Source organism: Phocoena phocoena, chromosome 17 (genome assembly GCF_963924675.1).
Source record: "Phocoena phocoena chromosome 17, mPhoPho1.1, whole genome shotgun sequence".
Taxonomy (NCBI): Eukaryota; Metazoa; Chordata; class Mammalia; order Artiodactyla; family Phocoenidae; genus Phocoena; species Phocoena phocoena.
Genome location: NC_089235.1, coordinates 61534001 through 61554339, shown reverse-complemented (window position 1 = coordinate 61554339; position 20339 = coordinate 61534001). Strand labels below are relative to the sequence as shown.

At 40.8% G+C, this 20339-nt stretch overlaps 1 protein-coding gene across 1 annotated transcript in view; it reads right to left on the bottom strand.

Moving 5' to 3' along the window:
• Nucleotides 1-2505: 2505 nt before the first annotated feature.
• Nucleotides 2506-20339, bottom strand: part of COLEC10 (collectin subfamily member 10) — a 34093-nt gene continuing 16259 nt past the window's right edge. The window contains exons 2-6 of the mRNA XM_065895554.1: nt 13337-13408; nt 11909-11980; nt 7457-7510; nt 5760-5855; nt 2506-3888 (exon numbers count right to left, since the gene is read on the bottom strand). Of these exons, the coding sequence (XP_065751626.1) occupies nt 3497-3888; nt 5760-5855; nt 7457-7510; nt 11909-11980; nt 13337-13408 (686 nt within the window). The 3' untranslated portion in view covers nt 2506-3496. The remainder of the gene's footprint in view (nt 3889-5759; nt 5856-7456; nt 7511-11908; nt 11981-13336; nt 13409-20339) is intronic.

Below are 20339 nucleotides of genomic sequence, written 5' to 3'. Positions count from 1 at the left end.
AAAACTGGGTATCGGGCTTCCCTGGTGGCGCAGTGGTTGAGAGTCCGCCTGCCGATGCGGGGGACACGGGTTCGTGCCCTGGTCCGGGAAGATCCCACGTGCCGCGGAGCGGCTGGGCCTGTGAGCCATGGCCGCTGAGCCTGCGCGTTCGGAGCCTGTGCTCCGCAACGGGAGAGGCCACAACAGTGGGAGGGCCGCGAACCGCCCCCCGCACAAAAAAAAAAACCTGGGTATCCACCTTAGTAACCAGTGCCACAGTGAGCATAGTTCTCCCTGCCCTGCCTTGTACTTTCATTTAGAGGCTGATCCAGCTGGTCTCAGGGTCAGACCTCTCAGAGTTATGAACAGCAGAAGGTAGAACAAGGACGTAGATGGAAATTAGAGACAGCATATTTTATTTCACCGTAAGGAAAAACTTTCTAATGGGGTTAGAAAATTACCCAAAACCTTCAAATATGGACTGTGTGACCACCTGTTAGGAGTGCAGTAAAAGAAAGCCCTATATTGAAAACAATGCATGTATGTATACCACATCTGTGGAAATGCAGTGCGTGCTGCTATCTAGTTAACCTTTCCTATTCCAGAGACGTCTTATGGTCTCCAGGTATGCAATCCAGAGAGCTGGAAATTAATTGGTCAATAACAATCAAAGAAGCTCATACATCTAAGCAGGAAAAAATACATCTTCTTTAATGTTAGTAGTTTTTATGGGTGAGTTGTCCAAAGTGTAATCAATGTTTGTTATATTTCTCTCAACACGGGATGTATACCCTTCTACAGTGTCTGGGCAATGACTCTGGACATAAGGTATTTCTCCTTGTCTGGCTATAGAATGTGTTGCTTTGAAAGGGCAGCACTGTGCAATTGTGAATACATTTAAAATTTTCTTCCCCTGGAACCTTTATGTCATCCTCAGGAAGTGCCCAGATATGTTCCTGAAAAGTTGAATATACATTTAACTTTTGAGAATGAAATTGATTTTAAATGCTAATTATTTAAGGGAATTATCTACTTTATTCTCTTATGGGGCAAATAATTACTTGCTCATTTTTAGTTTTGGCAAATCTTAATTTTAATATATCTGCCTTGCTTTCCCTAAATCTGTAGTTATCTGCAAAACTGTAGTGACACTTTACTAAATCCCCTCCTCAACATTAATGACATGTGTAGACATTCCTGAATTTTAAAAGAAACCAGTGAGTACCATATTCGTAAGGCAAGTTTCTGAATCCCCAGCATTTCTATTAATTAACCCTAATCTTTAACTTTGGAAAGTAATCAAGAGAGATTATTTGAGCGCCTGTTATCACAAGAGAATCGTGGATGAAATTCCATTCAATGTAAGAGCAAAAAACATAGGCTGGAGAGGACACTGGATTGACAGTTTCAATCAGCAGAGTGAAATCCTGCTTTTCTTTCAAATGAGTTGATTTTGGTAAACTTCTTAGCTTCCTTGGACCTCAGTATTCTCATTGGAGAGATGGCAGTAAAAACGTCTGCCCTTCGTACTTCCCAGAGTTTATCAGGATCACATGGAAAATGTTATGTGAAGACATTTATTTTGTAAAGCACAAAGTAAGTTTTATAGCAAATCTAATTAAATGTGTGGTGCCTTCAAAATTTCTCCCAGGCAAGGTCTCAGGATGAATCCTATCTTTGAAACTCTGTCATCTTCTCTTGGAAGCACTGGCAGCAACGATGAGTCATTGAGAGAAATGTTGTTATTATTATAATAATCATAATAGAAATTAGAATAGCATGGATGGTACACACAATTAATATTCATACTTGGGGGGCTTAGAACAAATCAGAATATGGATCCCAGTGTGAGCTGCCCATAGGCAATGTTTACTGTCTGTTCCCTCGCTCCTCTTTTCTAATCCCTTTCTTTTCCTCTAAGTGCTTCTAGATTCTTGTTCCTCAAGCTCTTGGCTGGCATTCTACCCCAGGATACTGGATTTGATATGGTGTCCTGCTTTGTAATTTTTTTTTTTTTTGGGGGGGTAACGTGGGCCTCTGACTGTTGTGGCCTCTCCCGTTGCGGAGCACAGGCTCCGGACGCGCAGGCTCAGCGGCCATGGCTCACGGGCGCAGCCACTCCGCGGCATGTGGGATCTTCCCAGACCGGGGCTCGAACCCGTGTCCCCTGCATTAGCAGGCAGATTCTCAACCACTGCGCCACCAGGGAAGCCCCTCATTAACTGTTCTGCCAGCATTTTAAACGTCTAATTATATGTCACAAACTATAACTGGAGCATCAGTTTATAAGGGGATAATCTAGGGTTTTGTTGAACTTTTATTTTAAAATTTCAATTTAGAGCTGCTTTGAGGTTTGATCTGCAGTTCAAAGTAGAATTTTACCAGCTTAGTAAATGTGAGTCTCAGGCATGTTCCAAACTCCACACTTGACACATTCTTGTGATATACTTGAAAGTACTTGAAGGCATCACTGATGTGAGATTTTTACAACATACAGTTGCAGAGAATAAAGGGCCTCCCACAAAATGTCACCATGCATGATATATTAGAGGCAGACAAGAGTCTTAGAGACTTGGTGTTGGTAGCACCCTGAAGCTTCCAGAGTTTTCTGAAGGCTTCACAAACCCTTTCCTTCATTCTCCATGCCCAAGGGGAGAAAAGTTGCTATGGATGAACTTAAGATGAGGAAAAATGGAGCCATATTAATAAAGGGGGCAATGTAGCAGGAGGATTATAAATAATATTGTGTGGGAGCTAACCTTTTCTTTTTTTTCTTTTCAATTTCTAGAGCTCCCTTTTCCTCAGATCACAGGGTTAATATCTGGAGGCCTGGAATTTACCTGTGGGCCTACAGAAAGGGGGCCAAGGCTTGGTATACTTCAGTGAAGGCCGTCAACCAGAAGAACAGAAGTTATCTGTACGATTCCATATGGTCTGGAACAGGGCACTAGGCTAGAAGTTCCTCATATAGAGGCTTAGAGTTGAAGTATTTCTGAGTGTATGCAAAGAAGAGGACCTTGCATGTGTGGCTATGGCCATGGTGGGTGACTGGTCAAAGAATTGGGGATCTTGGGTTCAAAGACAGATAATACCTTGACATTCCTAAGAGAAGAGCCTCTCATATGTCTGGCTTGGAGCCTAATCATCCCCAACCAACTATCCAATTATCCACTGGGCTAGACAGACAGTGGTTTACGGCTCTAGGGAGAGGTGGCAGAGCAAATGCCAAGTGAAAACTTCATTTGAGACATAGACAACCACCTCCTGCACAACTAGTAATTCGAGCTCTCTCTTGGGACCCGTAACCTGGTGAGCTTATGGCTCAGTAACATACCGTGTATGAAAATGTTCAAAATCGCCATGGACGAACATGGCGATGGAGATTCCAAACCTCAGTCTAGCATTTCTCACTTGCCTTGAGTCAGACTGAATTTAGTGTAATTAGACAGAAAAAGATGGATAAAAATACCTGCCATGGTAGTCACGGGGAAATGACAAGTGTACAGCAAGAGGGAAGTTACTTTTTCTTCTTGACAAACTCACAGACAAAGTACATGGTAAGATGGCACTCTGTGTCATTCCACCTGCCTGAACTCAGCATTTCCACACAGTCCTCATGGCCGTAGGGGTCGCTGGGCTCACCCTCCTTCCAGTTGCTGTAGTTCTGCAGTGGAGTGTTGTCGGTGAACACATACTGGCCTTCTCTCTCAAGGTCATTCACCCCGATGAACACCCGGAAGAAGCCACTCTTGGAGACGTAGTCTGCCAGGAGCATGTTGGCAGCTTCATCCTTTGGCATGGCTAGCATTCCACCCCGGATCCGGCAGTGGGTCAGGGATTCCCTGTAGTTCTTCTCCTCCTGAACGATGTAGTAGAATTTCTCTTCGGTTTCCCTAATCCCTGCTATGACTTTGCAGCAAGGAAAAGAAGAATGTGATTATATATGTCAAAAAGAGAAACGCTAAGTATAAAATATTGCTAATTTAAATTCATTTATTCAACGTTTAAAATTCTTTTCCAAGAACCTATCATGAGGTGGGCACTGGTTCAATATTTTCTCCACCTTTCTAGCTGTCAAATGGGGAACAAACTCCTGTCATTGGTCCTCCCTTGTCTTTTTCTCCTTCACTTCCCTCACAATGTGAAGCAGAGAGCTATTTTGACGAAGATGTGTTATATGAACTGTCACTCAGCTCATCTCAGACAATTTTTCCCCTCCTAGTTTATGCTTTTGCCACACTTACAGTTCCATGAGCATGACCTTCTCTCTTCCGCTTCCGTACCTTTCATGCCTGGAAGGTCTTCTTACTGCTTTATCCGGCAAATTCCTACCCATCCTTTAGATCTTAGTGGAAGTGTTCTCTCCTATAAGAGCCTTTTCAATGCTCCTGGACAGACATGAGCACTCCTGTGCATTCTCCCCTATGTTTCCATTGTCCCTTTCACTTCACAGCACTTGACACATTCTAGTCTAATTGTTTGTGTGTCTCTTCTACTGAACTGTGAGCATCTTGAGGCCAGTGACCATGTCTTTGCCACTCAGTAGCCTCAGTGCCTGGAACAGCGTTAAGGGGTGGTAAAGGCTTATTGGACTGATACGGAAATAATACAGAAGTTTGTCCCTATGGGCCAGATTCCTAGATTGTGAACATATACATCAATTGAGATAGATGGTCTATACTTCACTCCAGGTAGATGAAGGAGACTGAGCTTCTGAGTAAGATTCAGGACAGAACTGGGGACTCAGAATCATCTCGAGCTCATAATATGCCATGTACGTTTTGGCCTATGGGGGCATCTACGTCCATCTTTTTAGGGTCTATAAGTTAAAATTGACAAATAAATCTATGAGCACTCAAATGTTAAGGACCATTGCACTATGTTGAACCTCTGGGGTCTGGTTTATTCATTAAGGTCCAAGTCATGTCAAGATGCGGCATCTTCTGTATAGGTTACAACCAGAGTTATAACTGAGGGTTAGTTCATATCAAACATTTCCTATGCCTTTAGTATTACAAGACGAGAATGGACACAAGATGGCAACTGTGTGCCTCCAGTATTGTACAATAAATATGGCTGGATTATAATAAATAAAAGTACAACAAAGTGAAACCAACCGTAACAGTAACTAAAACAGTTCCCTCATTCATACTGTCTCAGGAGAGGGCACATAAGCCCCACTTTAAGGGCTTTATTGAGAACTTTAATAGGGAAATACAAGGGAAAACAAAAATGACTGATATGGAAAATTGCACAATTTAGAGAAATGCATAATGTTCCTATTGATTTGCACTGAGGGTAGAGGAGTCATGAAACCTGTGTTCAGATCCATGCTCCACTGTTCATTAGCTTGTATCTATGGGTAAGATAATCTCTCTAAGCTTCGGTCTAATCATAAAAATTATTATTATTCCAAGTACTCAAGAAAGTAGCTGTTGTTTTTATTATTACTTTTATCTTCTGAGATGCTGGCTGTCTGTTTGAAAGCTGGGCCCTTTTTTTCTTAAGGCCCAGCTAGCCAGACTCTGCCTCTTCTTCATTCCCCTCTCTCACTAAAGCACCCTTTTCTACCCATAGGAGCGCACATATGTATGTCCACAGGAAGTGGACCTAAAGCGTCCTAGACTGAGTGGATAATTAGGATTTTGAGAGACTTTAAACTGTTGACACTATTCAGTAGGCCTTTGCCCAAAGTTATTTCCTGCTAGGGATGTTGGAATTGCAGTGTTGAAAGAGATAAATCCACGGATAAATAGTACAAAGCGATAGAAGAGACTCACCATTCTTGACAAACTTCATCGATGTCTTGAGGCGAGCCACACTGATATCCAGTTGTCCAACAACTTTTCGGTATCTTCCACAATCACAGACAGTCCCTTTTAAATGACAAAGCTGTGAATTCATGTTGAAGCGCAAGCAGACTGGTTGAAAAGAGCAATTGCTCTCTTCCCAATATTTACTGTATTCTTCTAGTCTGGCTACGCCTCTCTGTGAACGGCTATGCTTTTTGTCTTTTATTTAATACAGGGTTTCTGATATACCTTGTCTTTAGGAATTCAGAAAATATCTTTTTAAATATTTTAAATTAGTTAAAACACAGTTCTAAACCAGATTTTTTAAAAGAACAGTAAATATGACTAGCCACTGTACACATATTGTGGACCATTTGGCATTCTGTTGAACACAGAACATACCAGTCTCAGAATAAAATCTTTACAGCTTTTAAAAAAACATATTTCTAGCCAGTCTTCTCTTCTGTTACTGCATTGTTCACTGGCTCACACAACTCTGCCAAGACAGGAGAAAACTTTCACGATGAAATAAATGTTAATTCTGATTATCCATTTGCAGTATAGCTTAACGTTTCAAGGACTAAGTTTAAATCTTGTGAATAGATCTATCTTACAATTTCAAGAGTCAGTTGATCCATTTGTGGATTAACTATGATTTTAACTTCTGCCATTAATTCCCCTTTGATCATTTACCTTTTCAATTACCTACTGGTAATGTGGCAGAGAAAGAATTGTAAGGAAAATGATGTAAAATTAAAATGATTCCCAGATAACCAACAAGGGCCTGCTGTATAGCACGGGGAACTCTGCTCGATATTATGTAACAACTAAATGGGAAAAGAATGTGAAAAAGAGTAGACACGTGTATATGTATAACTGAATCACTTTGCTACACACCTGAAACGAACGCATTGTTAATCAACTATACTCCAATATAAAATAAAAAGTTAAAAAAAATTCAAATGATTCCCTTTTCCTATTTAATGGCTGCTTCATGTCAACATTTCCATTGGCTTTGTTTCTTTGGTTGTTGAAAAGCAAAATGAATTCTATTAGCCAAAGGAAAAAAAATATCTGTGGCTTTATTTATCCACATTCACAGTTAAATATAAGGAAGTTAAAAGAGCTCTTAGAATTAGTCCGCACTACACCTTTACGGATAGAAATAATTGAAGCTCACCAAGAACAAGCTACTTTTTTCCTTGCATCGAGCGCTGGAAATAGACCTCTCTTTCAGTATCAGGGAGAAACTCCCCGGCCACTGAGGCATGTTCTGTAACCACAGGGCCTCACTGGATCAGGCCAGTTTGCTGCTGGCAAACTGCTTGGCCAGTATTTGGCTGAGATGTTGGTGGAATGTAAGACGTGCTGGTCCAATTGTTGTGGCCCTCGTGGATTTTCCTCCTGGTCTCAGAGAATGAGGGCTGCTTCCTGATGTGCTGGGTTTGCTACCTCATGGTAAGCATGGGAGGGGTGGAATGCACCATCCTCCCCTTCCCCAGAGGCCTGGAAAGTCACCAGCAGATAGAGAGGAAATTTTCATTCTTCCCTTTCTTCTGGCCCAAGGAAAATGAGGTTAATCCCACTGAAAAGACTATTGTTTTTCTATATACTATATTCATTTTTAAGATGAATAGATTTGGAATGATGCTAAAAATTAAGAAGAAAAACTAAGTATATTATACCTGCTTTGCCTTTTCCTCCAGGTATCCCAGGCAAACCCTTTTCCCCTTTGTCACCTGAAGAAAAACAGTAGCCATGAAAAGAACAACTAAATAAAATAGTGTTATTGATGAATAGAATAGAATGCATAAAATCTAATGAAATAGAATTATTTCAGGCAGACAATATCTTATACACCTAAAATAACAGGAAAGAGGTTTTAAAATTCATTGCAATATCTCCAACAAATATTCCTTGGTTTTATAAAAATAATTTGATTTTGAGTTGGCTGTACAGGTACAGCAAATCAAACAAGTCATAATTTAATTAGATGGAATGCAGAATTCCAGTTGGATGTATAAACGTTTAAGTTTGTGTCACTGATCTTACTAACATGTTTTTATAATGTGGCCTTCTGGGCAAAGCTAAGACAATATTCTGCATGTTTTTAATTTAAAAAGTACCATTGTTTTACACATCTGGATCAACTGATTAGCACTACACAGTGTCTGTGTATTTATTATGCCCCCAAGTTCTTCCATGTGGCTCTGCCCTTGGATTTTCAAAAACATGTATCATGCTTTTTCAATTTAATTCAACAAATACTTACTATTTACTTACTCTATGCAAGACAAAAGACTTGCTTGGTACTTTGAAAGGGTATAAAGAGAGACAAGATTAAACATCTGGCTTGAAAGAGTTTATGCTTTTTGGAAGAGATGTGATATATGCAAATATCCATAATTTAAAGTTGTGTCAAAAATATTATACTGACATATCAACCTTGATAATTTTCCTCTCTGCTCTTTTTTGTATTTGACCCTTTTCTTATTCAGTCAGAGACATCCACAAAACAGTTTTCAGAGAATCAGAATTATTAAAGCAGAGAGGAAAAAAATGTTGAATTTTTTCAACTTCAAAATAAGCTCTTGAAGCCCACATCAGGCACAATAATTGAAAGCAAAACTTTTGATTTATAAGAGGAAATGTTTGCCTGAAGCTTTGGGCCCTGAAGTCCTCTTCTCCAAAGAGAAGACCCTGATAGAAGTAAAACAGAGTTTATGCTTCAACGGTGATCTGGAAAAAGAATAAGAAAGAATTCAGGGGGATGAATACAGGATGAAGGTCATCCAGGCTAGAGAAGAGTATGAGGCTTACTCTTGTAGAATAATGATGTGGCCAGGAATTGGGTATATGACCGAGGGGGCAATGTAAGGGGCAGTGGGGTCAGCATTGAGGTTCTGCCTAACCCCTTCCTTTCCCAGCAAAAGGGAAAACCTGGGAGCCACTCTAAAACCCAAAGGGTTCCCCATGTTGCCTGCCCACTAGCTATTCCTTCATCACTGTCTGCTGACTGCTTTTCACTGAGTCCCGTACATATTGACCACTGATCATGCAGAAAGGCATGCCTGCCAGGGCCCCCAGGGTTTGCTGAGCCTTTCCGAATTGACCTACGTGGACACTCTTTTTTACAGTGATGCCAGAGCTCCCCAGACAAAAGGAGGGGAGTCCTTGAAACCCCAAATGTAGTTTAAGTATGCTGGGGAATGCCTCAGAACTTGTACTTGGATGAAATGAAACAATGGTGAAATCTATGACAATGGAATGTGATAAATATTATAAGAAAGACCATGAGCAGAGATAACATACTCTGTCCAATGCAGACGGCAGTTGGAAGAGGTAGTGTCCCAGCTGGAAGAATGAAGGAAGGCTCTCCTGAGGAGATGGCATTGGAGCTTCAGCAGGTGAAGGTGGGAGCAACATAGGAAACAATGTACAGCAGAGGTACAGCTGGGAAAGAAGCATAAAGATATGCCGAGCACCCTGATGAGGAAGATTGATCTGGACACACCTAAGCTGTGTCCTGCAAACTCCTCATTCCCCTTATATGTAAATTGGAAAAGATAAGACTAGATTTTGAGAGGATGTTAATGGAAGAAAAGGAATATATACTTGCTGAGTGCCAATCATTTGCCAAGTTAGATACTTTATAGGTATTATCATATTAAATCCAATGAGCTAGGTACTATCATTATATTTATTCTACAACTGAAGATACTGAAGATCAGAGAGGCAAAATAAATTGCTCAAGGACACCCAGCAATTCCATAGCAGTGCTGGTATTGAAACCCAACCACTTCTGACTCCCCAGTTCATGGTGCTTTTCAAATAACTTAACCAATGACTTAATGAAGGGAAGCCAAGTCTTCAAAACATGTTATAAAAAGTTGAAAGGAATATCAGTCCTATCATCACCAAAAGCAATATGGACTTGAAAGTTCATATGAATATGGCTTAATATTTTAATTAAAAATCGTTTATTTTCTTTATATGTGAATCCTTTCACTTCAACATAGGTTGAAAATTGATTCTAGTTCTGCTATGACCCTAGTTCTGGTCTAAGCCCAATAATGAATATTAAAAAAAAAAAAGCATACATAGAGTATTTGCTTTAGAAAATGATAGGTTTTGGGGGACTTCCCTGGCCGTCCAGTGGCTGGGACTCTTTCACTGCCGAGGGTACGGGTTCAATCCCTTGTCAGGGAACGAAGATCCTGCAAGCCGCGCAGCACGGCCAAAAAAATAGGTTTTTAAGGAAAACAAAGTGCTCATAAGAGACCAAGGAGATGAGACATTAGCACCACTGTCTACAAACAGAATGAAATAAAGGAATTGCCTGGTAGGTTTTCAGAGAAGGTAAAGACGGCTGTGGATCAGAGTAGGGAAAGATTCATTGAAGCAGTAGCCTTTAACTGGATCTTAATGTGGGAAATAGATACTTGAATTGATGCATGGACTTTTTTTTTTTTTTTTCTGAGAAGATGTAAGCACTGTGACTACTTTCCAGTATTTTTTTTTTTTTTTTTTTTGCGGTACGCGGGCCTCTCACTGTTGTGGCCTCTCCCGTTGCGGAGCACAGGCTCCGGACGCGCAGGCTCAGTGGCCATGGCTCACGGGCCCAGCCGCTCTGCTGCATGTGGGATCTTCCCGGACCAGGGCGCGAACCCATGTCCCCTTCATCGGCAGGCGGACTCTCAACCACTGCGCCACCAGGGAAGCCCGGTCAGTTCTTTTTCATACCAATCTGGCTTTACTCTCTGACATGGTTCCTATAGTAGTCCTGTGGTTATTCAGCATTATACAGTTGACCCTTGAACAACACGGGTTTGAAATGTGCGGGTTCACTTATGTGCAAAGTTTTAAAATAAATATATTGGGGAAATTTTGGGAGATTTTCAACAATTTGAAAAAACTCACAGATAAACCACGTAGCCTAGAAATACTGAAAAAAATTAAGAAAAATTTAGGTATGTCATGAATGTATAAAATAGATGTAGATACTAGTTAATTTTATCATTTACACCATAAAATATACACAAACTGATTATAAAAAGTTAAAATTCATCAAAACTTACAGACACGACTACGGACCATACATGGTGCCATTCCCAGTTGCGAGAAATTTAAGCAAATGTAAAGATGTAGTATTAAATCATAACTGCATAAAATTAACTGGAGTAAATACTGTACTTAGGTCATAATTTCGTAGCCACCTCCCACTACTACTGTGGTGAGCTCCAGCGTAGCAAGTATCTGCTTAAAATGCCCCTGTTATGCAAATCATCCGCACTTGAGCCCGTTCTCCTATGCTCAAATAAATTGTGTATCCAGGTTAAAGGAGATCGCTTTGTAACTTCAAACCAACAGAACGATGTCTGTATGAATTGCTGAATATCAGAAGCAATAAGGGAGGGTGGGAGGGAGGCTCAAGAGGAAGAGGATATGGGGACATATGTATGCATACGGCTGATTCACTTTGGTGTACAACAGAAACTAACACAGTACCGTGGAGCAATTATACTCCAGTAAAGATCTATTAAAAAAACAACCTGCTACCATTGTGGTGCTTTTGGAGAAGACGATGGGATAGGGTGCTTAGATAATAAAGGGGAGGCTACCTGTGTTTCATAATATGGAAGCAGGAACATGCAGGATCAGGATATGACTGAAAACAAAAGGATGTATATACACGGACCTCAAATTCCTATCCTGTTAGTAGATCTCAGACACAGACTTATTATCATTCCACTCAGATTAAAAAGGAATATTATACTGTCCTCAGCTACACTGAGTTTTATGAATAATTGTTTTCTGCAACTGAGTGCACTTCATGGTCATGACACCCGTTTTAATTGCATAAAGGATTATAACCAGTAGATCCCAGGAGAGAGTTCTGGGTAGAGACTAACTGAACTTTATGTTTGAATCTGTCCCTGAATTTTGCTCAAGGCCTTTTTTCAAAGACACGTTGCTTACGCAGGGAAGAAACTGCCAAAATAGGAGGAAAGAGAAAACTCGTGTTTTAAAAGAAAGGAAAGGGCTCATTTTTCATGGTGCAGAACATTTCAACATATATCGAGGGTAGGTTCGATTGGCTTTAAATTGCTACTGGAGAATAGTAAAATATAGCTTACCCTTCTTGCCAATGGGCCCGGTCTTGCCAATATTGCCTTGGTCTCCTACATCACCCAGTTCTCCTTTAATTCCTGAAAAGTAAAGCAAGTCATCTTTATATCCTAAGGTTTTATCTCCCCTTTAATGATGTGCCTAGTATATGATATTCACTTGAAGGAAATACTGAAAAGTGCATTCTTCTATCTGTGCTATATTATATACATCCTGTGCTATATTAACTATTTTAATAGCATTATAATGTACGTATTAAAATTAAAATGTGGGTGAGTGTGACAGTCCTGGGCCTGATGATATTAAAATGCAATATTTCTAAAGAACTACAGCAGAAGATGTTTAATCTAAAGGTCAGGTAAGGAGCTGAGTGAAAAAATTCTTGCAGTTTTTTCTAATTCTGTTCCTCCTGAGATCCATTTTGGCTTCACTCCGGGATTCTATTTCCTCGCTACTTTAAAACAAATTGGACTAGCTTAGCCATTTTTTTCAAAGGGGAGGGAACATACGATCATAAAACCTAGTGATTAAAGAGACATCAGAGATTGTCCCACCAAGTTTTCATCCAAAAAAAATATAATCAGGGGTTACTGAGTGCCTACAAAATTGTTACTAATTTGCATTTTTAATCCATGATTATCTAAAAAATATTTACCAGTTGTAAAGCTATCTAGTTGTGAGAATAATTTTGCAGTTGATTGTACATATTTATACAATAAGAAGAGTTTAAATCAGCATTTCTCAAATTGAAGTCTCAAAATCCTATGAGTCTTTTTCTCTCTTTAACTTACTGAAGATTTTAAAATCAGTGGTCTAGGGCCACTACCTTGTAGCAGATGGCAAGGAATAGTTCTAGTGCTTGGAAGACACACGCTGACACGTCACAATCCAGAAGCTGTATTCTGGCGAGGCTGAGTCTTGGCTTGTGAGTAAAACCATTCCCTAATAGCCTGTGTGTTATATTCTCATTTTCTTTTCTCCTGTTCTTCCCATATATACCCCACCATTTGCCAAGAGCTCTTGGAGAAAAGTGAGTAAATCAATGGATCAGACAGCTGTTTCTGCTCTTGCTTTTCTTCCCCCTCACACTCTAAGCCAGCCAGCCAGAGATGCTTAGCACGGCATCTGAGGGGAGACACAGCGGTGAACATGGCTGTGTTTCTAAAACTCAGAGTTTCTTAGATATTCCCAGAGACTGCAGTTCCCCAGGGCTCCCAGGGTGTTCCTCTCCCACCAGCCCTAAGGATGAAGCTTGAGAAATGTGTCCGAGTCTTGTCAACAGGCAATCTCATAGGAACTCTCTGGTGGCAAGTAAATTCATCTAGGAAACACATCTCATGAATCTCTGGAGAGGAGGGTGTTACAAAAGCTGCTAACTTCCAAGGCAAGTCCAGCAGAGAGAGAGCAAAGTGTCAAAGTCATATCATGTTACCTACCTTTCGGCCCCATGCGTCCCACTTTGCCATGCTTTCCCTCCTCTCCTGGATCTCCTTTTTCACCCTCATCTCCTTTAGAAATGGAAAATGAATGAGTGGAGCAGCTCAAATAGTAACATAAGCACAGACTCCCCAGGAAAAGCTGAACATGGTTAGAATCCATCCCTCAGCTCAGTGCTGGCCTTACAACTTCGATTTGATTATGTCTATAGGCCCATGTGAACGGGACACTCAGGGAAAGAGAAGAAACTCCCATTAACATTTTTCTTTCACTTCTCCCATGTTGTTGGAAGAGGTAATCAAGAGGATGTGACCGTTGATTGACCAGCAAGCTAGACTCTGGCAATCAGAGGCTCCTTACCCTCTCCCCTGTCCTTGGAATGTATGTTCCACCCAGTTCCCACAGCCCAAGCCAGTTCAAGGATGCAGCCTTGAGACCACCTGGACTGAATACATGCCCGAACCCAGTTAAGGCATCTATATAAACCTTTAAGATTCTGGTGGGTGAGTGCAGAGATCGACTAGTCTTAAGGCCACTCAAGACGAGCCTTGTAACTCCCCTTGCTTATTAAACCTCTCACCTACCAATCTGGAGTGGCCTGCCTCTTTCTTCACCTCCCCTTGCCCTCTGTGTATGGGGCCAGTTTCAGATTTCACCAAGGAAATTCCCAAAATTGCAAACCAACACACATCCAAATCTGTATTTAAAGAATTACACTTATTGGCAAATCCCTGAGAAGTTTGTTTGGCCTGGCAAATCTTTATTCTTGCTGGAGAATCTGGCAAATTCTGGAAGCCTGTGCATGTATATATATATATATATATATCCATATACATGAATATCTATGCACAATATGTATAAATATATAATACAAATATATATTTATATATTATGTAAATATATATACATTTTATACATATAACAGATAGATAGATATGTAACCATATATATAAATTTATAACCCTCTGACTGCATGCTTGAGAACCCCCAAATCATAGGCATGGACCTGGAAGATAAGAGCAGAAGACTAGCTAGGAATGGGGAACAGCTGTAAAGCAGTTCTGTGTGAGCAGTGGCTATTCTAGTCATAGGTGGGTCTAGCTCTAGCAACATACCCAGTCAGGAAGAACTGAATTAGTGGTTTGATGAAAGGTGTCCCAAACTGTGAATCAGGAATCCTGGATTTTAATGCCATTTTAGTCACTGATGGGTTAAAGCACATTTTCAAAAGTCAGTGACTGAGCTTATTGGGTTTGGAGTGAGGTAGATCTGGAGTTTCTCAGCTCTACCGTTCAGTATCTGGAGAAAATTGGCTATGTCACCTCCCTTTATGAGCCTCATTTTCCTTTCCTCTAAACTGAGCTAATAACACCTACTAAAGAAGGCTCTTGAGAAGTTTAGATAAGATATTATGTGTGAAAGACCTGGAACGTTGCTGTACACCTGAAACTTACACAATATTGTTAATCAACTATATTCCAATATAAAATAAAAATTAACAAAAAAAGACCTGGAATATAAGTGCTTAGCCATGGTGGCTATCGTTGTTCTTTCCTTTATACTTCAGTTTCCTCATCCTTAGTGTAGAGATAACCCCCACCCTCCCTAACTCTCCCAGTTGTATTACGATCAACAAGATAAGCATGAGGGGCTTCCCTGGTGGCGCAGCGGTTGAGAGTCCGCCTGCCGATGCAGCGGACACGGGTTCATGACCCGGTCCGGGAAGATCCCACGTGCCGCGGAGCGGCTGGGCCCGTGAGCCAGGGCCGCTGAGCCTGCGCGTCCGGAGCCTGTGCTCCGCAACGGGAGAGGCCACAGCAGTGAGAGGCCCACGTACCGTAAAAAAAAAAAAAAAAAGATAAGCATGTGAATGTGCTTTGAAAATAAAGAGCACAACACACAATATTATTAAGATGAGCTACCTGCCTTATCACCACAGCAATCTCAGGACGGGAAGCCATCCTCGTCTTCACCAGTGGAAAGTGGTAGACAACAGACTTCATAAGACAAAAACGAAATTCCTGGGATTAGATTAGATTAGCTTGGGAGAGAGAATGTTGAGATGTTCATTCATTTATCCAGAAAAAGCATAACAAGTCATTCTCTACTTTTTTTGGAGAATGAATGTTAATTTTTAATTTTTTTAGAATGTTAATATTTTAAATGAAATAATCTTTTAAATGGAGCAGTTAGATTTCCAGGTTGTGAGATTGGTCAGGCATTGGAACCCTTCACACACGAAGCTCTAGTATCTCCTTCTGGGGAAGGATTTCAAAAAAGATGCACAGGTGATTTGTGTGATCAAACCAGTGGGGTGAAGTGGATGAACTAGACGGTGTTTCTCTAGCTTAAGTTATTAGCACATGTTTATCAAGCAGTTATCCTGGGTGCCAGCACTGAGCTAATGTGATCATCACAGCAATTCTAGGAGGTGGAAACAATTACCGCTCCATTTTCTGAATGGAAAAACTGAGACCCACCGAGGTTAAGTTGTTACCCTGTCGTCATAGAGCTTGCGAGTGATACAACTAGGATTCAACAATATGTGTGTCTCTGCCTCTCCAGATCCCTACTAGCAGGTAATTGTTCCTTCTAGTCTAGGATTCTGTGACTCTCAACAGACTGTGGATTTTACAGAACTTGGCACTGTGCCACATTTTTCAGGGAGAAAAGTGGAGATACAGAAAGTGAGTCTTGTTCCTTTTTAAATAAGATGGATAGTGGGGAGGATGAAACCAGCTCAAGGTCTCAGTGACTTAATTCATAGGGAATGTATCCTTGCGGTAATTTAGTGTAAGTCAGACCTGGCTTTGCCACTCATGAGCTGAGGGACCTCGGGAGGTCCTTGACATTGGGCCTTGTTTCACCCGTTTGTAGAATGGACAAAATAATACTTTTTTCAGAGAGTTTTTTGTTTTTGTTTTTTTTGCGGTACGCGGGCCTCTCACTGCCGTGGCCTCTCCCGTTGCGGAGCGCAGGCTCCGGACGCGCAGGCTCAGCGGCCATGGCTCACGGGCCCAGCCGCTCCCCGGCATGTGGGATCCTCCCGGACCGGGGCACGAACCCGTGTCCCCAGCATCGGCAGGCGGACCCTCAACCACTGCGCCACCAGGGAAGCCCCTTAGCTCCATTTTACAGATGAGAAAATGAGGTCAAAGAGAGGTTCAATAACTTCCCAAGGTCACATAGCTCGTAAGTAATAAAGCCAGAATTCAAACCAGGGAAAATGCCTTCGAAGCTTTTGTTCTGAACAAAGCGTATGATTGGGAACAAATTTCTGTTTTAACATTTCTGGGTTTGGGGATTGCTATTCTGCACAACGGGACCAAAGATGCGTGCTCTGCTCACCAAAAGGCAAAATCAAATACAGGCATGTACGTGGTTTGGTGAATCATAAAACCACACTAATGTGAATTATTGGTGCCATTATTTCTTCTCTCCCCCTTCTTAGGAGCTTTCCCATTCATTTTCAAGCAAGTATCTAACTGGAGGCAGCCAGGTGAGTGACTTAGTCATCTGCTGCTCCCTGGTGGTTCCTGATGGAGACCTGGGAGGGTGAAAGCAGGATTCTTCTTCTTCTGACCTGTGTGCCTGAATCCCAGCCTGGTAGTGAGAGGGCTGCTGGCAGCGACGAAGTAAACAACGTGTACCCTTGCCTTCAGCTTGGGTCCCAGCTTCATTTGATCTTTGGGACTTGTTTTAATGAGAACAGAAGAGAGGCGTAAAAGCAGGCTTTGGAAAGGATCTCCCACATGGAGCACAGTTGTCTGCTTTTACCCTCTTGGCGATATTTCATTGGATTAGTAGGGCAATTCAGACTTACTTTCCTTCCTTTAAAAATAGCCACTTACATTTTAAAATGAAATGAAAAACTATAAACTGTGATGAACTAGTTTCAGATTTACAAAATTATTTGTTTCAGCCCCTGCCAGGCCACCAGCTTGTTGTGATAATCTCTCCAGCAGAATTCCAGCAGAGCACACAGCTGACCAATTCTTCTTAGGTACGATTTTTTTCCCCAAAAGGCAAAAGCTCTTTTAAAATGAAATTCTAGTTTGAAATGAAATAGCCGAACCTAGGTCATTATCCCTGCTCAAAGGAAGTAATTATTAAAACTTAGTGAATTGGTTTTGGAAATGCTAAAAAAAATTCACTGGAAGCTGTACTTTTCCCACTGCCAGAATAATCTTATGGACTGGGGGCAAGTTGTTAACAATCCTTCTCCTGGTCAGCCTTGGAATTGAGTGATACAGGTGTTATGGTGTACTTTATCAATGGGGCCAGATTCCTACCTAAAATATATCCTCCCCAACCCTACTTATGCCCTTTTTCCACGTATGCTGATTGCATCTTCATTTTTGGAAATGTTCATAGTTGTATCAATTATCGTCTGGACCTCTCATATATATGAGATACACTAGTAAGGTCATAAAGTGGACCACATCCCAGTACTTTTCCTTCCACAATCACGACCTCATTATTCCCCAGAAACATAAAAAAGAACAAAATAATGCTATTTGCAGCAAGATGGATGGACCTAGAAATTGTTATACTGAGTGAAGTAAGTCAGACAAAGACAAATATCTTATGATATCGCTTATATGTGAAATCTAAAAGAAAATGGTACAAATGAACTTATTTACAAAACAGAAATAGAGTCACAGATGTAGAAAACAAACTTATGGTTACCGGGGGAGAAGAGGGGGAGGGATAAATTGGGAGATGGGATTGACAGGTACACACTACTGTATATAAAATAGATAACTAATAAGGACCTACTGTAGAGCACAGGGAACTCTACTCAATACTCTGTAATGGCCTATATGGGAAAAGAATCTTAAAAAGAGAGGATATATATGTATAACTGATTCACTTTGCTGTACACCTGAAAGTAACACAACATTGTAAATCAACTCTACTCCAATACAAATTTGTTTTAAAAAAGAAAAAGAAAACTTTTAAGGCCTTACTGGGACCTGCTATTGTTTGCCTTTCCTCTATTCACCCAGCTTACCAGTCCCTCTGTGCCTCTACCTACCTCCCCATATGTCCTGGATCCCTTCAACTCAGTCACATTCACAAGGCTCACCCTAAGGAAAAAGGAGTGCACTGCACTGGAGAAAAGAGCTCTGGAGAAAGTCATTTCATTTCTCTGAGTCTCAGTTTCATCCGTAAAATGGAGGAAAAATTCCTTACGTCAAGGGATTGTCAGGGACTAAAGGAGACAATGCATGAGAGGTGTTCAGTGCAGTGTCTGGTGCTTGGTAAACTCATCTATTCTTGTTTTAATGAGAACAGAATGGAGGTACAAAAATGATGATGATGATGATTACGATGAAAGGTCATCTCTTTTGAACCTATCTCAATCCTTATTTTAAAATCATTACTTACTTTTTTATTTGACTAGGTATTTTTTTTACTCATTACTATGAAGATTTTCACGCAAAGATAGCTAAGTAAATATACACCCATTAAAGATACTGAGGTATCTTTAACAATTAACAAGTTGCCATTGCTTCATCTCTTTATTTTTACTGATTTTTTTAAAGTAAATTATAACCAATATTTCTCAAAGACTTCAGCAAGTGTCTCTAAAAGGTAAGAACATTCTCCTATGTAAACAAAATATCATTATATCAGTCTTACTTTTTAGTGGGCTGCGGGGATTTGTGTTTTGTGATTTCATTTATCTGGAGCCCATGCTGCTGTGCTGCATATAATCTAATGAAAAACAGGCAAGCACTTAGAAAGAGGAGAAGACATTCAGAGGAGTAAACTGAAGTTCTTTGAAGACAAATCATGACAAATAATTTCATTTTCTCTTCTGAAAGGACTACTAAGAAACTGCCATGACCAGAGTGATTGGAAGAAGACAATTTCCACTGGTCTTTCACAGAAGACAGCAGTTCTTGGGAAGCTGGGGTGATATATTGATGAAGCCCACAGGTTCCACTCTTACATATCCTGAGTTCAAGTCTTAATTATATCACTTTCCAGCTTTGTGAACTTAGGGGTAATATTTAACCTTCCAAAGTTTCTGTTTTATCTGTAATTGGAAATGACTAGAGTACCTACATGTTTAGTCTCCCATACTGAGGGCTGTTTCCTTACTCTGAGACACATGGTACTTTGATTCATTTTAATAGCTTTGGGATGGTAATTGCGGGCAGAGGAAAACACCACTAATAAGGTTTCTCACTTCCTTTATTCCCTGTCTAGTCTTAACTTGTACAGCTCCTGTTCATTGCCTGAAAGTGGGATTCTTTAACTGTCTAAATAGTCCTATACCCTAGAACTGGCACCCATCACTTGGTTATTGGGAGCCAATAGGAAAATATTATATTTAGATATATATTTTAAATTTTTTAAAGGAGAAGATTATCTTTAATTTAAAACCAGGTATGGCTTACTGATCCCCCAATGATAGCACTGGGTATACAGTGTCGAGAGACTACAGATCCATAGTGACATTTTATCACAGCATCTTTCTTTCTTTGAGACTCTGAGGGGCAATTTTCTTCATATTTCTTTTAATGAAAACATAAAAATTGAGCAAGCAAGCATGATTTCTAAGTGAAAAATCGCTTGTAAACATTGTGTTTGGCATCTTCATGGCCGTGAGGTAGCTTATCTGTTGATAGGGGAGACCCTGACCTTGGTCAACCTTGCTTAAGAACAATAAACAACAGTAGGGCTTCCCTGGTGGCGCAGTGGTTGAGAGTCCGCCTGCCGATGCAGGGGACATGGGTTTGTGCCCCGGTCCGGGAAGATCCCACATGCCGCGGAGCAGCTGGGCCCATGAGCCATGGCCGCTGAGCCTGTGCATCCAGAGCCTGTGCTCCGCAATGGGAGAGGCCACAACAATGAGAGGCCCACGTACCGCAAAAATAAATAAATAAATAAACAACAGTATGTTTCTCCATGATTAGTAAAAATATGGTGGTAGCACATAGGTCCTCTAAGAGATTTTTCTGAGATTCTTCCCTAACATTACCTCACCTG